Genomic DNA, 20,367 nt, shown 5'->3' with positions numbered 1-20,367 from the left:
AGTTTAATTCAAACACAACTTGATAATGGTATCCCATGGACAATGTGAAAATAATTTCTTCAGTCACAGCCTTCTATCACATTTTCTTGGTAAAAGACCCATTCTCTTCACATAATAGCCCATTCCATTTTTACTTCCTCCCCACTTCTCCCTCGCTATCTCTCTTGGATGCATGTTTATGATCATCCCTCTTTGACTGCTTATTAACATGTTTTGATTTATGTTTAACTGAAGGGCGGTACAAATTCAGCCCCTGTCCCTTATGTATCACTCCATGCTTTGGTGTGAGATTCAGTGCGCTTGGAAGTGGAACACTCCCGGTCTGTACATTTTCACAACTGCCTGGCAGTGGCCTTGCAGAGATCCAAGCCCTTTTTTGGACAGTGGTGAAACGTAACTCCTGCTTAAACATCTGTGCCTCCCACAGGCTGCAGTGCATGAGTGTGTGTGGGACTGGAGATCCACACACAGCTGTTTTCTCTCTTTGGAGGCGAACCGGCGCGTAGAGTTTGTTGTGTGTATGCCTGGGTTAAAAGGGAGAAAATTCTGAGTGTTTTGACTTTCTTACACATTCTTACTTTGTGTGCTCGCCATGGAAAGCCTGGAGTTTGAGAAGAAGGATAAACGTTACTTTATCCGCGGGAAACACGCTGCTATCATCTGTGCCGTTGTTGTAGTGACAGGAGTTGCTGTGGGGCTTGGGGTCGGTTTGAGCCAGAAGACCTCCTCATCAGAAGATGAAACCAAACCGACACCATCACCAACACCATCACCATCACCATCAACCCCGCCCCCGCCTGCTGACCGGGGACCCTGCAAACCATCCAACAACACAAACGGTGGCTGGAGTAACTTCCGGCTGCCTAACCACATAGTGCCGTTACATTACGATTTGCACCTGGAGCCTGACCTCAACACAGACATCTACACCGGGAGCGTGTCCATCCACCTCAGCCTGACGCAATCCAGCTCGCACCTGTGGCTCCACATCCGGGATACGTTCATCACTGCAGTGCCCTCTTTGCAGCATAAAGCTCCATCTGGTTTGACCTCTATCGGAGTGAAGGAATGCTTCGAGTACAAGCCACAAGAGTATGTGGTGGTTGAGGCGTCCGAGCAGCTGAGAGTCACAGGAACGGAGGAAAGCTACGTTCTCACTCTGCACTTCCAAGGCTGGCTCAATGGGTCTCTGGTGGGTTTCTACAGGACCACTTATTCTGAGAATGGAGTTCTCAAGTAAGTATCGCTCCTTGACCTCCTTATTTACTCACTCTAATGTCATTCCAAACCTGTGTGACTTTATTTTGGGGTTTTGGAATGGTTCAGACCTTCATTTCTTAGAGCATGTTGTGCCAAACATATCATACCAAAGAGATCAATATCTCTTTCATTCAACCATGAAGTAATGCGGTTTTCAGCTCTGTTATTCTTTGCATCACTTCTCTGTTTGAGATTTAGACCTCTGCAAAGAATCAATAACTATTGAGTAGTTTTAATGTAGTTTTATAGAATCAAATGCTATAAAATATGAACGTAATGATATAAAACAAAAAATATATAAATTAGGGCTGTCAAACGATTAATCGCATGCTTTTTAAATAAAAGTTTACATAATATACCGTTTACTGTGCATATTAATTTTGTATTCATAAAACATACATGCATATATTTAAGAAAAATATAAAATAAAAAAATTTATAAACATTTATATACAATTTAAATGATTAGTCAAATTAAATAAATACATGGTAGCCAAAATATTTGTTTGTGTGTGTGTTTACAAATACAAAATATATATGCACAGTACACAGACATATATTATGTGAACAGAAACTTTTATTCTGGATGCGATTTATCGTGATTAATCGTTCGATAGCCCTAAATAAAAATATTAATATGCCTCCAATGAAACCGTCTATTGAGTGACGTCATAGAGCCCACAAAGTCATTTTTTGCACACACACATAACAGGCAGCGGGTTTGATTATACTACATGAGACTGGATGTTTTTTAAAATGTCACTTTGGTTGAACTTTCTCCACACGTGGTTACTGAGGTAAATATAAACCACGGGTTGAGTTTTATGAATCCCTCACTGATGTTTTACAGGAAAATCGCTGCCACAGACCATGAACCCACGGACGCTCGTAAATCTTTCCCCTGTTTTGATGAGCCCAACAAAAAAGCCACCTACACTATCTCCATCACCCATGACAGTGCATATGAAGCTCTGTCCAACATGCCTGTGGAGGTACATTCACTCTTTAAAACTGTGTGGAGCTTTACATCTGCTATATTATGTATGAAATTGTGTGAGGTCATTCTTATCTCTACTGGATGATGTCTTCTTTTATTTTATATCTTTTGGGACACCCCAATTGATTTCATTAACACGTCCCTTGGCCTTCTCTTTTACAGAACGTACAACTGTCAGATCAAAAGACCATAACCTCCTTTAAAAAATCTGTAAAGATGAGCACCTATTTGGTATGCTTTGCAGTGCACCAGTTTCAATATGTGGAGCGGATGTCAAAGAGAAACGTACCAGTAAGCAATTGCTTTATAAATTATCTTTCCAATGAAATAATAATTCCTTGGACTCCATTAAGGGGAATCTTTCTATTTTCCTTCTGACAGTTGCGGATCTACGCTCAGCCTTTACAGATAAAAACGGCAAACTATGCTGCCAATGTCACCAAGATCATATTTGATTACTTTGAGGAGTATTTTGACATGGAATATTCCATAGAGAAACTAGGTAAATCTGTGAAATCTTTATTATTGTAAAAGCTCTATCGGACTGATTTAAATAGATTCATTGTTGTCTTTGTTACAGATAAGATAGCAATTCCTGATTTTGGGACGGGTGCAATGGAGAACTGGGGTTTGATCACCTACAGAGAAACTAACCTGCTGTTTGATGAGAATGAGTCATCGTCATACAACAAACAGCGTGTGGCCAGTGTCATCGCACATGAGCTAGTTCATCAGGTTACTTTTTCCCGAAAAATATTTCCGATGTCACATAAATATGTGGTCATTTATGTGATCATTGGAGTTTTCCAGCTGTTTTAATTGTATTTGAGACATTTAGTTAAAGAGATGGTTTATTCTGTCATCATTCATTCACCCTCTTGTGGTTCAAAGCCTGAATATGACTTTCTTCCACAAAAGAAGATATTTTGAGAAATGTCTCAGTGGTTTCCATACAACGGAGGTCAATGGGGGGTCATTGTTGTTTGGTTATCAACTTTCTTCAAAATGTTTTCTTTTGTGTTTTGCAGAATAAATAAAGTCATACAGGTTTGGAATGAAATGAGGGTCAATTGGGAGATAAACTCACAATTGTGAGAAAAGAGAATTTGCATATTCGGCAAGGGGTAGTAGTTTAGGATGCTTTTGCAGATTGTCAAAGTCAGAGAATCAACAGTTGCTGTTTACATGAATTCCCTGTTACAGTTGATATTAATGTTTAAATGAAATTACATGACAATACATTTCCAAGTAATTATTTTGGTTACATTTTTCTGATGTAACTGTAATTTGATTACTACCTATTTAGAAGTAACTGTAATGAAATACAGTTACTCAAATTTTTTATAAGTTGCATGTATTTCGAAAAGGCCTGGGCAGAACATCCTGTTCTGAGAATAAATCTTATTTTACCTTGTACGACTTTTATTAAAAAAGCAGTTTATTAGACCTGTTTACAATAGTCTCGCATAGAACTTATCGCCGCTTCCTTTGGCCAAGGTCCGCCCAAGAGGCCATATGACTGACAGGTAAAGCAACCAATCATCTCTCGTTTTGTGTGAACCTCGCATACTTGTAATAACTATGCGTTTAGTAGATCGTGATGAATTCTTTTAGCAACCGTTGTAAACACGACAGCTTAATTCTTAGATCAGACGGCTTGATGTTGTTTCCAGACGGACCGTTAAAGAACGCACATCTCCCGGAAATCCTATGAAATTCAACCAATCAGATGAGGACTTCGAAGAAGTGTTTCCAGAGAAGTGTGCCTTATGCATCAGACGTTTAGCCAATGGTCTGTGGGCGTGACGTCTGAGGCTTACAGTAAAACAAGACATAAGAGAAACAGCAGATACCTTAAAGATTAATGTCACGTGCCACAGGGACATATTACACTCCTCACATCCCAACAAAGTCATGCGTATGGGGAAAATGACGGCAGTCACATTGTACATTGATAAGATTATCTTTTTATGGACAGGTCCAAGGTTGTGAACAGATATGGGATTAAAAAACTAGTTACTGAGTTACCCAGGGCCAAAAAAGTGATATTATATTACGTATAATATACAAAGCATGAATGAACCAATAAAGGTTAATCTGCCTGAAAAGTGTGCAGAGACACCATTTTTCCCATCATTGGTAGTCTCTTCGAAAGAGAAAATGTAACTATAAGTAAATATAACAACATTTCATCAAATGCATTGTTATAAGAGCATGAATATGACTGGGTTATGTATTATTTTGGAGCTACAGTTTAAACTGTGTTTTGTCTTTTATTTGTAGTGGTTTGGAAATATTGTGACCATGGATTGGTGGGATGACCTGTGGCTGAATGAAGGCTTTGCTAGTTTCTTTGAATATGTTGGAGTGGAACAAGCAGAGCCCGACTGGGGAATGGTGAGCACATACTATAGGCATGCTGCATGTATGACAATACATGTACTGTATATAACACACAATATGAATCAAATATGTTGCCAAACAGAGCGCCGGAGTCAGTTTTGAGTGTAACATATAATGAATTTTTTCTTTCAAAATTATATTTTTAACACTCACAAAGATATTTCAAAACAGACCTACCATGAGATCTGAGGTTAAACAATGGATGGTCATGTAAAAACGTTTCTTTCTGTTTTCAGCGTGACATCATGCTCATTAGTGATGTGTTCCCTGTTATGGTTGACGATGCTCTTCTCTCCTCCCATCCTATTATTGTGGATGTGTCCAGCCCGGCTGAGATCACATCGGTGTTTGATGGCATCTCGTACAGCAAGGTACTGGAGTACAGTGGTGCTGATGCATTAAGGTTCCCAGCTTCATTTACCAGTTGGCCTTAAATTGAATTGTTATCTTCACTGTGTGTTTTAGGGAGCATCTATTTTAAGAATGCTAGAGGACCTGCTTGGCCGTGACACATTTAGGGATGGATGTCGAGTAAGTCACCACATCTCTTTCTTCGCAAGGGTTTTCCAATGGCTGTGTGAACCTTCTATTTTGTTTTTCCCACCACAGAGATACCTGAAAGCTTACCCCTTCCAGAATGCAAAGACTGCAGACTTCTGGAAAGCCTTGACTGATGTAAACAGCGTTTAGTGGTCATGTCTTGCCATGTTCATTAATGTCCAATTTTACAGAATGTTTAGTCATTGTGCATCTCCATGGCTGTATTTTAGGAAAGTAGCAGACCTGTAGCGGACATTATGGACACGTGGACCAAGCAGATGGGATATCCTATGCTAAGACTGACCACCACAGATAGTAATGCTAAACTCACCCAGACCAGGTTTCTCCTGGACCCCAATGCTGACCCATCTCAGCCCAGTAGTCCCCTGGGGTGAGTCTGACAGTCCTGCAATCCCGATTCATTTCATTCAATGGTCATCGGTGCAGTATTTGTATTGACTGTTCATCAACGTTAATGTTTGATTCTGCTTATTTCAACTCTGGTTGGTTCATTTACTGAAGTTTTTCTTTGACGTTGCAACTCTTGTCCCACAGATACAAATGGACCATTCCTGTCAAATGGAAATCACTAAACTCCAACAATGACTCCATCATATTTGACAAGGGACAGACAGGTAACTTGTTTCTGCTCAGATTATTTACATTTGAGGATTCACTTCTTAACATGTTTTAATGGAGATCTACCACTTGCTCTGTGTTTGTTCAGAGCTAGTCATTCCCGGATATTCTCCTGCCAGTGATGGTCTCATCAAAGTCAACAAAGACCACATGGGCTTTTACCGAGTTTATCACAATGACAGTATGTGGACCACTATCAGCGAGCAACTTCTCTCAGATCATCTGGTATTGTATTTTTCTAATCCGTTTCTTGAAATAATAAAACAAAGTTGCCACTTAATAATCAAAATGCAATAACCAACGTGTGTTTTAGGTGTATGATGCAACCGACCGAAGCAGCTACATTGATGATGTGTTTGCATTTGGACGGTGAGTCATTGCAAAATGTACATTAACACATATGGTGGACAATTGTATTCAAAGCGTTTTCAGCAGATTCATACATAGTACGTATATATTTTGCCATGGTTATTAAGAATTTCGTGTTTATTGTGCTGCTTTTTGTTGGTAAACAGGGCAGATATCATTGATTATGCAAATGCGTTCAACTTAATGAAGTATCTGATCAATGAAACCGAGTACATTGTGTGGGATCGAGTCTCAACTTCAATCTCATATGTGGCGAGCATGCTGGCTGATGACGCAGTGCTGTACCCTAAATTCCAGGTAGGTTTCAATATCGTCTGAGAGTATGGGACTTTTTAGTGAAATGACACTAAACTTGTAGAATAACTGTGAGATGCAATATGTTGGCATAAATTCTCTTTCATATCTTCTGCTTCATATTAAATCTGTTTAGAAACTCTTCCGTGATCATGTGCAGAAGATATCCAAGACTCTTGGGTGGAATGATGAGGGGACCCAAACAGAAAGGTAAGAGATATTTAGCAGAACTAGTGAAAAGACTTTCCTATTACACAGGCCAGTTTTGGATCTGTCCATCTTGGATATGTATACAGTACATGTGCTGAATAGTGTGTGAGTGGGAAGTGTGAGTCTAAAGAATTGTATATACATTACAAATGCAAAGTATTCTGATTATAGTGAAAAGTTGAATGGCTCGCTCCACATTCACCCCTCCCTTTCAAAGCACTACGGAGGAAGCTGTAGTCACGTTTTCAGTTCTTTGCCGATGGAGAAAACATACATATGAAATGCGCTCCGTCGAGCAGTTTGTCCATTTAGGGCTACTGTAGAAACAACATAGCGCATTGCATGTAAGCTCAGCTCCTTAAGATAATAAAAACAAAACGCTTCATGGTGTAAGCTCTTCATACACCTCTGAAGACATAGTTATGTATATGATATTGCATTTCTGTCCATAGATCCTTTAATAATGACACACTGGACATTTCCAACACCACGGTATCATTTTTCAATATAAATTCACTCCAGCGGACAAACTGAATGATGTGTGTTTCCGCACAGGCTACTGAGAGAGATGGTGTTGGGCATCGCATGTCAGATGGGAGATCAAGAGGCTCTTAATCAAGCCTCTGATATTTTTAATAAATGGATTGATGGAACACTGAGGTAATACATTGACTCACAGGAAGTATACACTTGACTTAGAGATTGTGTATTAATGGGCTGTTTGTCTGATCTGGGAGCAGCAGTGTGGCTGTGAACTTACGGTTGCTGGTGTATCGTTATGGAATGATGAACTCGGGGTCCGCACCAGGATGGGAGGTCATGTTCCAGAGATATCTCACCGCAGGTCTCGCACAGGAGAAAGACAAGCTGCTCTATGGGCTGGCATCAGTGGAAGATATCACACTTCTGTCTAGGTAAATCCATACTAATATTAGTTCAAATCCTATTGCAATATTATACATCACAATGGCCACCCATTCATTTTTCATAATGTTTTTATATAAAACGTACTTTACAATTCACACAGTACTTATTGAAAATGTTTCTTAATAGGTTGCTGGAGGCCACTAAGAATGAAAGCATAATAAGGAGCCAAGATGTTTTTACCGTAGTGCAATATGTGTCCCGGAACAAATATGGTAAAACCATGGCGTGGGACTGGGTCACGCTTAACTGGGATTATTTAGTAAACAGGTCAGTTTATCCATTAACGATTATGAATTGTATGAAACAAACGGTCTTTAAATAACTAATATTGTATATGATGTCATGTCTTTTGCAGATATACTATCAATGACAGGAACTTAGGCCGCCTGCCCTCCAGAATTACTGGCACGTATAACACCGAGCTGCAGCTGTGGAAGGTAATGCACACCTGGATTAATACTACACACACTAGGCACACTACTAGAAAGCTGCATTATGATGATCTCATCACGTTATATGTTATATATCACTGATGTCCTTCTGAAACCTTGTGTCTCCGTATTGCATGATTTGTATGTTTTGCCATACGTCATTATTATGAGTCACTTTTTATGTTCCTAAGTATTTAATCATTCAAAAAGTGCAGCGTTCAGCATTCCTGAAAATCAGGACATACTAGGTTTTGAAAGGACAGTGATTATACACTGGAAAAAAACATCATTTACAGGTATTTTTACAGGTTTTCACGTATAATGTCCCAAAAACTGTAATGTTTTTAAATAACAGATTTTCACAAGGTTTTTGAAATACGGTCAAATACTTTCAAATAACAGAAAAATACAGCAAATTTACAAAATAAAGGAACGTGTAATTTTACAGGAAAAACTTTTATTTTTGCGGTATATTTCTGGCGCCCCAGTTGCCAGGGTTTTTTTACAATCTTTTATTTAAATGTGGTCAAAACATTGCAATTAACAGAAAAAGACAGCAAATTTACAATGAAAACCTAAGGGAAAACCATGTCATTTTACAGGGGGGAACTTTTTATTCTATTTTATATAATATTTCTGGTGCACCAGCTGAGGGAACATTTCTGTTTTTTTACAGTGTTATTTTTTGTAAATTAATCTCGCATTCTTTTTCAGATGGGGAATTTCTTTGCATCGAACCCGAATGCAGGAGCAGGTGAGATGCCCAGGAAACAAGCACTAGAGACAGTGAGGAACAATATTGAATGGATGAAACGGAACCTGGAGGAGATAAAGCTCTGGCTAGAGAGCAATGTGTCTTAGTGATGTACATGAGTTCACGACTGATTCTACCACTAGCCACTACATCACACACATTTGCTCACAAAGTTTAGTTAAATTAATGAAATGAATTGCTCAGGGCAGCTTGAAAATACTTTGTTGTTAAGAGCCTTAAAATAACATTGGGTTGAATTCCATTACAGTTAAATACTGTTTCCTTTGGAAACAGGCATTGAAAATCGGCAGACTCTGTAAATGTTTTCCTATTTAAAGTGTTATACTTTTTATTAATTATTTGTAAAATGTGTCAATGTAAAATACATTATAAAGGATGTTTAAATTCCCAGCATTGTGTTCAAGTGCACATTATTGTTCTTTGCGTTCATGTCTGACATTAAAATATGAACTGCAGAAACCTGCGAGATAAATCATGATAAAACAGTTTTATACAATTTGAAACAGGTACGTACAGTAGAGTCAGTAGTGCTAACTTTCAAGTGAAGACAAAAGCAATGGAGAAGAATTTACCCTGTAAACTCTTTGTAACAATGTGGAATTTCACAGCATTTGTAATGAAAAGATAACAATGTAACACAAGAACGTCAAATCAAGTTGGTCCCATTTTACAGTATTGACACTAATAATGCAACAGGCAGGGCACTGTACTTTCAATACAAGGCGTGAATTCCAAGGAGAGCACATACTGATACAATGTACAGGATCAGACTTGAAAGTAATGGTATATGTGGTGTATTAACTGTGAAGCGTAGAGATAGCGTCCAGCGCTGATTATAGGCCATATTTTATTCATGTCTAATGAATACGTGATTCACTAGGGGTTTTGATCATTTACGGATTAAGAGGTGAAGAAGAGGCTGTCATTGGAACCTGGTTGTTAATAGTAATTCGCTGTCGTGTTTGACATCGTAGCATTCCAATGATGGCTCTTCTGAACCTGCAGACAAGACGAAATAGATGAGATAATACAACACATTGTAGCAACAGAGGTGGCACAAGGGGCACTTACTTTTTGTTGGCAATGACATAGATGCAAGGATTGTAGAAGGTGGAGGACTTGGCGAAGAGCGGGGCAATTATGGCCATGGAAGCTGGGATCTTTTTGGGATCACCAAATGATGCCCAAAGACACACAACTGAATAGGGTGACCAGGCAACCAGGAACATCACTATCATTATAATAGACATCTACAAAAAAGACAAAGAAATTAATTTAAATGAAGACGCGCATCCTGGGTCATTTCCCACAGTAATGAGAATCACTATAGCAATGTTGGGAATTAAAAAAGATGCATTGAAGGAATTCATATATGCTCAATTATTACCAAAAAACAATATCATACGAAATGCATACGAATATGTATGCCAAATACACTGCTTACCTTGGTCACATCCATCTGGTCTGACCAATCCATGTTGATGCTCTCTAAACAGTTATTGGCTTTATACCTCTTCACAGTAACAGAAACACTGTAGTAACAGTAGAACATGACCGAGAGAGGAATGATGAAGTTGATCGTGATCACAGCCATCGTGTAGGACACGAAAGATCTAAAATATAAAGTGATTCATCCTCTTACATTTATATCTTCTGCCTCACACAAAGAAGACAATTTTAAGAATGTTGGTAACCAATGCACAGCAGTACAATACCCATTGACATGCATTGGTCTTATGACCATACAATAGAAATGAATGGGTACCGCTGTTGTTGGTTTCCAACATTCTTCAAAATATCTTCTTTTGTGTTCTGCATTAGAAAAAGAAGTAATCCAGGTTTGAAATGGCAAGAGTATGAGTAAATTATATTATGAATCATAATTCCTGCTGTTTTTTACTCTCGACTCACGCATCATTGTTCCTCCAGTTGATGGTGCAGGTAGCACCTGTGGGGTCAGGCGCATATCCTGCCCAGCCTATGATGGGCATGGATGACCAAAACACAGCATTCACCCAAGCAGCCAAAATTAGAAGTGTGTATGACAAGGTTGTCAGCTTCTGACCTGTAACACACACAAACTATTCTACACAATCCAATCCGCAACCTGGTAAGCATTCTGAAAATAATTATAAATGCATACCTATGTCAGGCCGGCATATGGTAAGATATCTGTCAATGGCAACCATTGTGAGCAGTCCAATACTGGCCATTCCAAAGAATATATTCAAAGCAGCATAGATCTATGAAGGAGACATCTAGGAATGAATCAAAACAGCATAACATACAGTCTATACCATGTGACGCACTTAAGTATTTATAGGAGCAGTTCAACCAAAAATACAAATTCATAATTTACTCACCATTGAGTTAAAAAAAAGATTTGAGTCCAAATCTGTATAAATTTGTTTGTTCTTGGCCCCCATTGACAAGCACATTTTCTTTGATCTGTTGAACACAAAAAAAGATATTTTGAAGAATGTAGGAAAGCACCTTTGACTTGTATGGGTAGTCAATGGTGGCCAAGAACTGGTTACCAGCATTCTTCCAAATATATTTCTCTGTGTTCATCAGAACAAAGGCATTTATACAGATTTGTAACAACTCCAGGATGAGTAGACATTTTTTTGGATGATTCTGTTCATTTAACTAAACAATGTGGCATAAACAAAAGTCAAACATAGTCATTATTGTATCTGTGAACCAGGCAATGGACGCACACCTGGCAACCCGTGTAGCCGAATTTCCAGCTCCCGTGCAGGTCTGAGGCTGCAGACATGGGGTAACCAATGCCAGCAATACCAATGTCAGTAAAAGCCAGATTAATGATGATATTATTCGTGGCATTACGCAACTCTCTGAACTTCACAAACATCAGTAGCACCACAATGTTACTTGACAGACTGACTACCCCTGCCAAGAGAGACAGACGAGGAGAGAAGATGTTAATAGGTCTGTGGACACACAAAGGCATATTTCATGTCCATTCAAAACATTTCACGCATTCATTTGCCGTTTTACAGGCTCCCTCTGCTGGTAGCTTTCCACGCTTGGCTGAATCTATAAATGTCAAATTCAAGGAATGTTTGAAAACAACCCTACATCCTAATGCGACCCAAAGACACAGATGTAAGAAAATAAACGTAAAAAGGCAAATACTTTGGCGTTAGCTTACTAAACTCTTTATATAAAAATGCTTATCTCGAACGCTATACAATCAAATAGACAAACACACAAACATTACCTGCCGTGATGAGATATGCAGCGACAATATTGTGCTCTGATTGTGTGAAGGCACTCTTTTCAACATGAGGAAAACTCTCAGAAGAATTCAGAAAGCCAGATTCCATCTCTTTGTCACACAAAGCCATTTACTCACCAGTCAGATTTATCTTCTTTTTCTAACATTCACATCAGTTTCATTCAAATGTGCAGCTCAAAGGAACCTTGAAGTCCTCTGTTTTACCTTGTGAGAGAATCATGAAACTGTACTGTTTGTGTGTGTGACAGAGGAGGCTGGGTGGGGGGCTGTGGGATTTAGGGGATGTAGAAGTTGATGGGGTGACTGTGGGAATGAAAGGCTGGAAGAACATTGGAATGGAAAGCTCTCTAATTATGTTTTCTGCTTGATTTGCGAGAACTGAAGAGAGCGTTGTTTCAGTGTTAATCCACACATGAAGGCTTTTCATTCCAAGGAGCAGAAAAGGTTTCTTATAAGAGTATAATTTCATTCAAACAGTTTACCTTCAAAACAAAAAGTAGCATTTTTTTATTAAAAAACATAAATCTGTCAGATGAAGAGTTAGAAAAAGAAATAAGAAACAGTTTGGGCCCAGGATCATGTGTGAAATATTTATGAGGTCAAGCACATGCACTGTACATTATCTGGCTGTATTATTTCAGGAATCTTATGATGTAACTTTTAAATGAAACCGCTCAAAGAGGAGCTACCTTATTTGTAGACAGCATAAATTGTCATTTATATTCTGTATGATTAATTATCATAATTACTGCATAAAATCACATTGAAAAAGTGAATGTTAATTTGAAATGATGTACAATATATGTTGTTCGTTCAATTCATTTAAATGCTGTAAAATGTGGTTTATGTTTAAATAAAGCCACCATGGAGAAAGGATTGGGTTTAACCAAGATAATCTTTCCATCCCCTTGTTGCGTTTAAGCGTCTCTGCTCTGTGTTACTCTGACTATGCTGTTTATGTACAGTTGTACAATAACTACTGTGATGCTGCTAAAAATATTTTCAGATAATCTCAAGGTTAATTCATTCAGTAAAACAACAAATATGTCTCCTCTTTCCTATGGACAAATTCTAACACACAAAATAAACCACAAATAGAGCATCCATAAAAACACTGTATGGTAAAAAACAGGCCGGATATTAAGTTGAAAAAATTAATTTGAACAACTTGACATGTTTTTGGTTGTTTATAAGCGATAGAGATTTTTTAAGTTCTCCAATTCTAACAAATATAAATTGCAGTTAAGTGCAGATCTTACAAACTTTTGTTCATGAATATAATATTTGCCATGTAAAATCTCGAAATTCGCCACATAATCAAACATTTTACAATCATTAGTATATGAAAATATAACATATTTAAGCGATAACATATAAACAATATTTTTATGGGCAAATTTAAAGGAGCTAGCATCAGACCAAAATGTAAGGGTTACATGAAAGTTATAAAATAAAAAAATAAAACTAACAAATAAATAGTATTATTGAGACGAGTTTCCCTGCTGCATATTGCCACCGGAGGCCCTGTGGCTGTGCCTTTTGACGGAAGTGACGACAACGGATATTAGGTATACGGAAAAGCTTGCGCTTGTCATGTGACGAACGCGCATAAACAAGTTGAGAACTATCAAGTCAAGCAACAATAAAGGTAATACCGTCACATTTTTATATGTACGTTTTCTATAAATATGTTCCTTATTAACAACAACTATAAGATGACGTAAGTCCGTCAGCATTGCACGTTAAAGTATAAAATGTCTCGCTACCTAGAAATTGACACCAATACGATATTTCCATTATGTGTAATCGCATTATTTTATTTTTGCTTTAGCAGGCGAATCACTGAATCCATTGTCATAAATATGGCAGATGTGAGTAGTAGTGTACATTTTCCCTAAAGCTTGAAGTCTTGCTTTATATTCTGTGGATTATAACTATCACTCACCTGACATTATGTTTGTTTCTGTTAAAGAATCTGAGGAGTTTTCTGTATAAACAACTGCCAAGGTAAACAGATTCATCAACAACTGAACTCAAATATTATAATGCGTTGTCAAATGTAATGAACAAAGGAATAATGTTGTTTCTTAAGAGTTGTATTTTGTTCACAGTGTTGAAGGGCTCCATGCGATAGTAATCACAGATCGAGATGGGGTTCCTGTAATCAAAGGTAAAAGCCTCAGTTTGGTCACGTGGTTTGCATGTTTGTTTTCTATAGTGTACAGGCTCTATCTGAAATCTTGGTTGTGCTACACCTTTAGTTGCCAATGACAATGCACCTGAATACGCCCTGCGGCCGGCTTTCCTCTCTACCTTTGCTTTGGCAACTGACCAGGGCAGCAAGCTGGGCTTGTCTAAAAATAAAAGCATAATTTGCTACTATAACACTTATCAGGTACTGTTTTACAGAGTCAACTTTTCACTTGTTACTTGCAACATTTCTGGTTGTAATTTGTGTGTTTGTTATGCATTTCCTGGCAGATTGTACAGTTCAACCGATTACCCTTAGTGATAAGTTTCATCGCAAGTAGTAATGCCAACACAGGTAAGCCAAAGTTACTTTGGTCGTGAAAAAATATAGTAGATTCATCAATACTAATATGTATTCATTTGTGTTTAGGTTTGATCTTCAGTCTTGAGAAGGAGCTTGTTCCCCTGATAGAAGAATTAAGGCAGGTGGTGGAAGTAGCTTAGAAACGTATCGACTACAGTGTTGTACATCTGTACATATATAATGTGAGCTGTATGTCTGTATTGAATTTGGTGTTTGATTTTGTCTTGATGCTGTACGTCTCTTATGAATGTAACCTATTCCTTGTGTCTCCTTGTTAATAAATATGTCCAAGGCTTTGGTTAAGAAAAATATATTTTATTTACTGTCCATCATACATTTTTACAGAAGGTGCTCTTTCATAGGAAGATGGGTACTGTGTACACATTACTAAACAACATGGGGTATTCATTTACTGTCAGTTCAGACATTACTTTAGAAATAACTCGTCCTTCCTTCAATGTCCATATTGTCTGTTTTCATGGAATGGAAAAAGCACTGGAATATTTAAAAAATGATGAAATACTGTGTTAGATATTTGCAAAACCCAGTGACAAACATAAAGGGCGACTCATTTTTGGCAAAAAAAAAAACTAATATGGAGATACGAGGTTTCAAAAGGACAGCAGCGATATGTACATATATTTGGGAACACACACAGTTTTGAGGCAAATGTATGCTTCATGTACAGTTTGGTATGCCAACTTTAAATTATAGTTCTAATGTCGGTAGTGTACCGTCTTCAGACATTCGCTGGACTTGATTTTTCTGTGTGCACAAGCTTTAATGCATGGTTCAGTGCTCATTTTTAGATCCACATCACCAAAGTCACAGGCCTTCAGATGTAATTACTTTGAATATTCTTCATGTTGACCGTCATCGACCTTTCTTCATCTGTGACTGAAAATGTAGGACAGACACCATAAGAGATAAGGTAAACGAAAGACAGTCACAAAAGATGTTTAATTCTTAAAAGATTCGTTTAATTGTGTTAGAAGAAGGAAATAATGTAGCGTATTTAGACTCAATATCTTGATAAAGTTTGTTTGTAGGTTCCTCTTACCAGTTTCCATCGTAGTATCTTTATCCATTCATCTACCTCAGCACCTGATTTTGCACACAGATAAAATGTCCTTTCAGGGAACACCATACTATCAGACACAGGGATAAAAGAGTTCAGTGAAATAATATATCAAGTTTTTAAATGGGTGTTTACGGTGGGTAGAATTCTGATAATAAGCATGGTATGGAAAATATGTGGGCAGGTGTTAGTCCAGACTTCCTCTTTATTAGGCTCACTTATATATAGGAAATGATGTTAAGTGACCACAGTTATAATAAAGTATTATAATGAGAAATTCAAAACTGTCATTATTTCTTGTTATGACCTTTTAAGTGTAGTTGAAAAAAAAAATTAACTTAAAAATTACAAGTAATGCTATTACATTTATTTTTGCAATGTTATACTATACAACAGTTGTTTGTTATTAGCCCAAGACATTTTTATATTTGACCCAACAATGGGTTCAAAATAACCTAGCGTTTAATGGTTTCATTCTTTAATTTTTTCAACAACTGTTTGTATGTGCAGTAAAACAGAATAGTTTTGTAATATCTTCACTAAACTTAATTAAATCCAGATGCATATGTGAAAAATTTTGCTAAATTTTCTACAAACATACAGTAAAAAAAGGCACAATGTGGAGTTCCATTACAGCAACCAAGGTTAATTCACACTGATCCAACAAGCACCAACATTCTAAATTCTCATTGACACTAATTCAATTTTGTTGATGTTTGTTGGATCGATGTGAATAAGGCATAATGTAAACGTCTTACCAGAAGCAGTTGACCCTCTCCTGACTGTAGTCGAACTGAACCGCTGAGCACTCCGTCAGATCAAGGGTTCGAATTGGCTCAACAAACTAAGAATAAATATTTTTCTTTTGTTAGACAAATAATCAACTTCAGTTATTTACTGAGGCTGACTGCGCAAAACACACTTACCACTTTGTCCTTGAAATATTTTAGTTCATGTCTATGCAATGTGAACCATCTCTGCTTCCAGTTCTAATCAGAAAACAAATGAAGAGAGATACTATCAGCCCACATTCATTAACATAGATCTGGGTTTGCTCTAGTTTAACCCATTATCTGGAATTGACATTTAACACAAACATTAGTTTGACAATAAATGGGTGTCATGTGTGTAATGAGCAAACAACCATATGATGCATACCTTTATGAAGGCACCTTGTTTTACCAGATAACCCTCTTTAGTGCCAAGCTGTAGACAAAACACAGTTCTATGTAATTATTAACACTTCACGGTCAATCTCATGCTGTAATGACATGTAACACTTTTCTAAATCAGGACAAATAGTTCTCGCTGTGAAACTGCGCTGTTCTGTGCCCATCTATGCCAGCTGGCACTGTAAGTTTATTTTTTGTAAATTAAGTCAGTATAACTGTCTGCCAAATCTCAGGTGTCTCCACCAACAGCCCATTCATCCTATTGACTTTTGGTCCCAATTTTGGTCCCAATTGTAAATGTTAAAAGACACTCGATATGTTAAACTATAAACAGATAAAAGCTGATTGACTTACTGATGGAGCATTAGGCACCAAGTCATTTTCATGCCGCCCCGTCTGCATGGCCGTATGCACACACACAGTCTCATATATAGACGGCTCCTCCACCTGGCGTGGGTATGGGAACCGTAGGACGATGAGGCTTCCTTAGTTACAAGAGTGAGACAGGAATCAAGGTCACTATAAAAAGTGAGTTTGAGAACTGTGTAAAGGAAAAGTACACTTACCTGCCTCGCTGCCTAGCAGGGGCTGATTGGCCATATGACTGGTGAAATCCTGTAGAGATGAAAATTCATTGAAGCCAAAAGAATATCTGCCATACTGCCGCCGGACGTTGAAGTGTTTCACCGAATCCTTTGCACTGAACATGTCAAGGAAAGTCAGGAAATGTGATAATGATAAGCAGGTTTTCCCCTCCTGTCAATTACATTTTCTCAAAAGACAAAGACCACATTGAGATATCTTTAGACTTAGATGTCTCTCCACTGCCAGCAACTGTGGGCAAATTTTCTTATAAGAGAAATGTTATCTAGGCAATAAAAAAAGGATTCACATAATACAATAAGGATGTAACATGACTGCAATGGATCCTCTCTTGTTTTTATAAAATGGTCGCAAAAGACTGTTCCAAACATAAAGACTGTTCCAAATGTGCTAGTATTTTTGTAAAAAAGAAATGGTTTGTTGGACTTTGCATTCAAGGTCATGTTTTATTGTAAATATAGTCTAAAAATGGGTTCAGGTTGCAGCTTTACCAACAGGCTTTAGTTGTGATTATATTCACACTTTTTAAAAAGAAAGGGGAACTGAAATTTTGTAAGCAGCACTAAAGAACCACAGAACAGTGAAAGACAAAATGGGGGAATAACAAAAGAGCTTTTTCTATATATAAGTATTGAATTAGTATTGATAAGTAAATGATTCGTATGTTACTATTGTAATATTTAAGGGTTTTAGTCCAGAGGACATCTTACCGGACAGACAGTGCAAAGCATTCAGGTCCCTGGTTGCTGTTTCTAAGCAAAAAACTCCCATCTACCCCATTTGAAAGCAGAAGAGCTTCAGCTGCATGCCGGGACAAATCATAATGATACCAACTACAAAGATCAACAAAGAAAATAGGGGACTTGAGTGCTAGATACACATACAGTGAGCCGACTCATTAATATGCCATAAACAAAACATATCCGATATATCTCGTGTACTGTTAACCTGCCCCAAGGGATACTCCAGCCGAAGATACAAATTCTGTCATGAATTACTCACCCTCTAGATGTTCCAGACATGTATACATTTCTTTGTTCGGTTAGACACAAAGAAAGATATTTTGGAATAATGTTAGCGACCAACATTTCTGAAGCACCATTGACTGCCAGAGTAGGAATACGTTTTAGTATTTGTTTGGTTCTGTTGAACACAAAAGAAGATATTTCGAGGAATGTAGGAAAACAAACAGTTCTGTGGCACTTTTGACAACCATTGTCATTTTTCCTACTATGGCAGTCAATGGTGTTTCAGAACTGTTGGTCAGAACATTATTCCAAAATATCTCTCTTTCTTGTTCAACAGAACAAAGTCATGTATGCATGTTTGGATCAACGACAAGGTGAGTAATGCATGACAGAATTTTCAGTTTTGGGTGAAGTATCCCTTGACAACCCATGACACATTAGACTGATATCTCTTAAACCGGCACATCAAATCAACACTTTAAAAGAGAGGCGGTCTAATGATAAAATCAGATACAAAATGAACAAGTTTAATTCAGTGATAAGCATTTCACAAACCACTAAGTTTCAGGTTTTGCAGGGCACCGCTTTACTCTGTCATTACTATTTTAGAGCAGTGACCTGGATGTGGTAGGATGTATACTGAGCAATGTAATGACACCATTTTCAAATGTTTGTTCTGACAATGTCCTGAGCATAATGTTATGAGTCTTAATATAAAACAAACAAAATAACGTTATAATTATTATGTTATTCGGGGTATGCAATTGTGATTTATTTGTAAACATTGAACAGAGCCCAAGAAGTCATTGCGTTCAGTAGATATTCCAGTCTGCTTTCTTTGGAGGATCACTTTTTTACGATCACGGTTGTTACTTTGTAGCCTCTTTTTGTTTTGCTGTGTTCCAAATGTTGCAAAAGACTGAAAGAACTCAGTTAAAAGAACCAGCTGGTGTCAAAAAAATATCAAATAAGGCAAAAATGTATTGAAGCTTTAAATAAAACTTTTCAATAAGGATCTATAAAACTACTTTAAATGAATAGGCGCTATGTAAAATTAAATGGTCAGATTTGTTTATACAGTATTTCAGTCCGTGAAACGAGAGTATTTCCTCATCATACTCAAGAACAGGCTTAGCAGGTGTGCAAACACATAACACAACCTAAGCTTGTTCATACCACCGTGTAGGCTATTTGTTCTTTCTGTACGTTTTATTTTCATGACCGATCATTATGTTATATTATGCGATGACAAATGAGTAATTGCGAATAACTTAACACGTTTAAATGTAACTTAAACATAATAGCTTAAAAGATACACCGCTTACTATACAGACGGGATTGTTTTTATTATAGGGTAACAAGTCACATCTTAAATTCACCTGACAGACTCGAGCTCGTCCGCGTCTTCCCCGCAGCTGCGCGTTGAACTGCACAAGCTCATCTCTTCACCATTCAGCGTAAATATGAACAGAAGAAATCCACTCACGACTGATCTCTGTTCAGACTCGACTAAAACAGTTACTTTGATGTCCTGCTTTACAATCGAAAGCACCTTCAGCACAGGGGAAGTCCAACAGTTCCGCCCACAGATCTAATTATTTAGGGAACCAATGAGTTCACCCAGTAACGTTACATGTCATATCCAAGATAGTTTAGTTACTGCCATTCAAAACTTTATAGTGACAGACAGGAAGTCTTTCATCTGTGTGTGTTGTTGTTGTTAAGACACTGAATCATATTTCACAGAAACTCTTATCTCAGAACAAATCGTCGAATTATAGATTTGATCTGACATTGTCAAAATTAAGTTTTCACATATTCTATGACTGTTTAGGCCTACATATGTATTTCATTACATTTTGGGATTTTTTTTTGAAAAAATGGAA

At 37.6% G+C, this 20,367-nt stretch overlaps 4 protein-coding genes across 9 annotated transcripts; 2 read left to right on the top strand and 2 right to left on the bottom strand.

The window, feature by feature from the left end:
- Window positions 1–269: 269 nt before the first annotated feature.
- enpep (glutamyl aminopeptidase) lies at window positions 270–9,234 on the top strand. The gene is made up of 20 exons (XM_079472290.1): window positions 270–1,236; window positions 2,110–2,251; window positions 2,419–2,547; window positions 2,638–2,758; window positions 2,837–2,991; window positions 4,540–4,653; window positions 4,896–5,030; window positions 5,125–5,190; window positions 5,269–5,334; window positions 5,430–5,590; window positions 5,755–5,834; window positions 5,927–6,063; window positions 6,152–6,207; window positions 6,354–6,504; window positions 6,638–6,711; window positions 7,267–7,371; window positions 7,452–7,625; window positions 7,765–7,905; window positions 7,994–8,075; window positions 8,784–9,234. The coding sequence occupies exons 1-20, from the start codon at window positions 593–595 to the stop codon at window positions 8,928–8,930; spliced, it is 2,880 nt and encodes a 959-aa protein (XP_079328416.1). The 5' UTR covers window positions 270–592; the 3' UTR covers window positions 8,931–9,234.
- Window positions 8,514–12,362, bottom strand: rrh (retinal pigment epithelium-derived rhodopsin homolog). Of its 4 annotated transcripts, none has more exons than XM_079472293.1 (8): window positions 12,089–12,362; window positions 11,567–11,757; window positions 11,208–11,292; window positions 10,988–11,087; window positions 10,756–10,909; window positions 10,289–10,457; window positions 9,916–10,094; window positions 8,514–9,843 (listed from the first exon to the last, which is right to left on the bottom strand). In XM_079472293.1, exons 2-8 carry the CDS (start codon window positions 11,689–11,691, stop codon window positions 9,738–9,740), a joined length of 918 nt encoding a protein of 305 aa, XP_079328419.1. In that variant the 5' UTR covers window positions 11,692–11,757; window positions 12,089–12,362; the 3' UTR covers window positions 8,514–9,737. The 4 variants fall into 4 exon arrangements, with proteins under 4 accessions (XP_079328419.1, XP_079328420.1, XP_079328418.1 ...); XM_079472294.1 differs by having other exon boundaries at window positions 12,224–12,337; XM_079472292.1 differs by lacking the exon at window positions 11,208–11,292 and having other exon boundaries at window positions 12,089–12,347.
- Window positions 12,363–13,676: 1,314 nt separating this feature from the next.
- Window positions 13,677–14,966, top strand: lamtor3 (late endosomal/lysosomal adaptor, MAPK and MTOR activator 3). Of its 2 annotated transcripts, none has more exons than XM_079473283.1 (7): window positions 13,677–13,754; window positions 13,938–13,977; window positions 14,079–14,113; window positions 14,218–14,276; window positions 14,368–14,501; window positions 14,588–14,651; window positions 14,727–14,966. In XM_079473283.1, exons 2-7 carry the CDS (start codon window positions 13,969–13,971, stop codon window positions 14,798–14,800), a joined length of 375 nt encoding a protein of 124 aa, XP_079329409.1. In that variant the 5' UTR covers window positions 13,677–13,754; window positions 13,938–13,968; the 3' UTR covers window positions 14,801–14,966. The 2 variants fall into 2 exon arrangements, with proteins under 2 accessions (XP_079329409.1, XP_079329410.1); XM_079473284.1 differs by having other exon boundaries at window positions 13,679–13,754; window positions 13,941–13,977.
- dapp1 (dual adaptor of phosphotyrosine and 3-phosphoinositides) lies at window positions 14,958–20,187 on the bottom strand. Of its 2 annotated transcripts, none has more exons than XM_079473281.1 (9): window positions 19,861–20,130; window positions 18,224–18,346; window positions 17,477–17,610; window positions 17,265–17,395; window positions 16,897–16,944; window positions 16,665–16,727; window positions 16,497–16,582; window positions 15,721–15,808; window positions 14,958–15,557 (listed from the first exon to the last, which is right to left on the bottom strand). In XM_079473281.1, the coding sequence occupies exons 1-9, from the start codon at window positions 19,920–19,922 to the stop codon at window positions 15,534–15,536; spliced, it is 759 nt and encodes a 252-aa protein (XP_079329407.1). In that variant the 5' UTR covers window positions 19,923–20,130; the 3' UTR covers window positions 14,958–15,533. The 2 variants fall into 2 exon arrangements, with proteins under 2 accessions (XP_079329407.1, XP_079329408.1); XM_079473282.1 differs by having other exon boundaries at window positions 14,963–15,557; window positions 15,721–15,764; window positions 19,861–20,187.
- Window positions 20,188–20,367: the final 180 nt, after the last annotated feature.

This window comes from Barbatula barbatula, assembly GCF_947034865.1.
Source record: "Barbatula barbatula genome assembly, chromosome: 14".
Taxonomy (NCBI): Eukaryota; Metazoa; Chordata; class Actinopteri; order Cypriniformes; family Nemacheilidae; genus Barbatula; species Barbatula barbatula.
The sequence above is the reverse complement of the archived record's forward strand: the minus strand, read 5'-3'. Positions and strand labels throughout refer to the sequence as shown.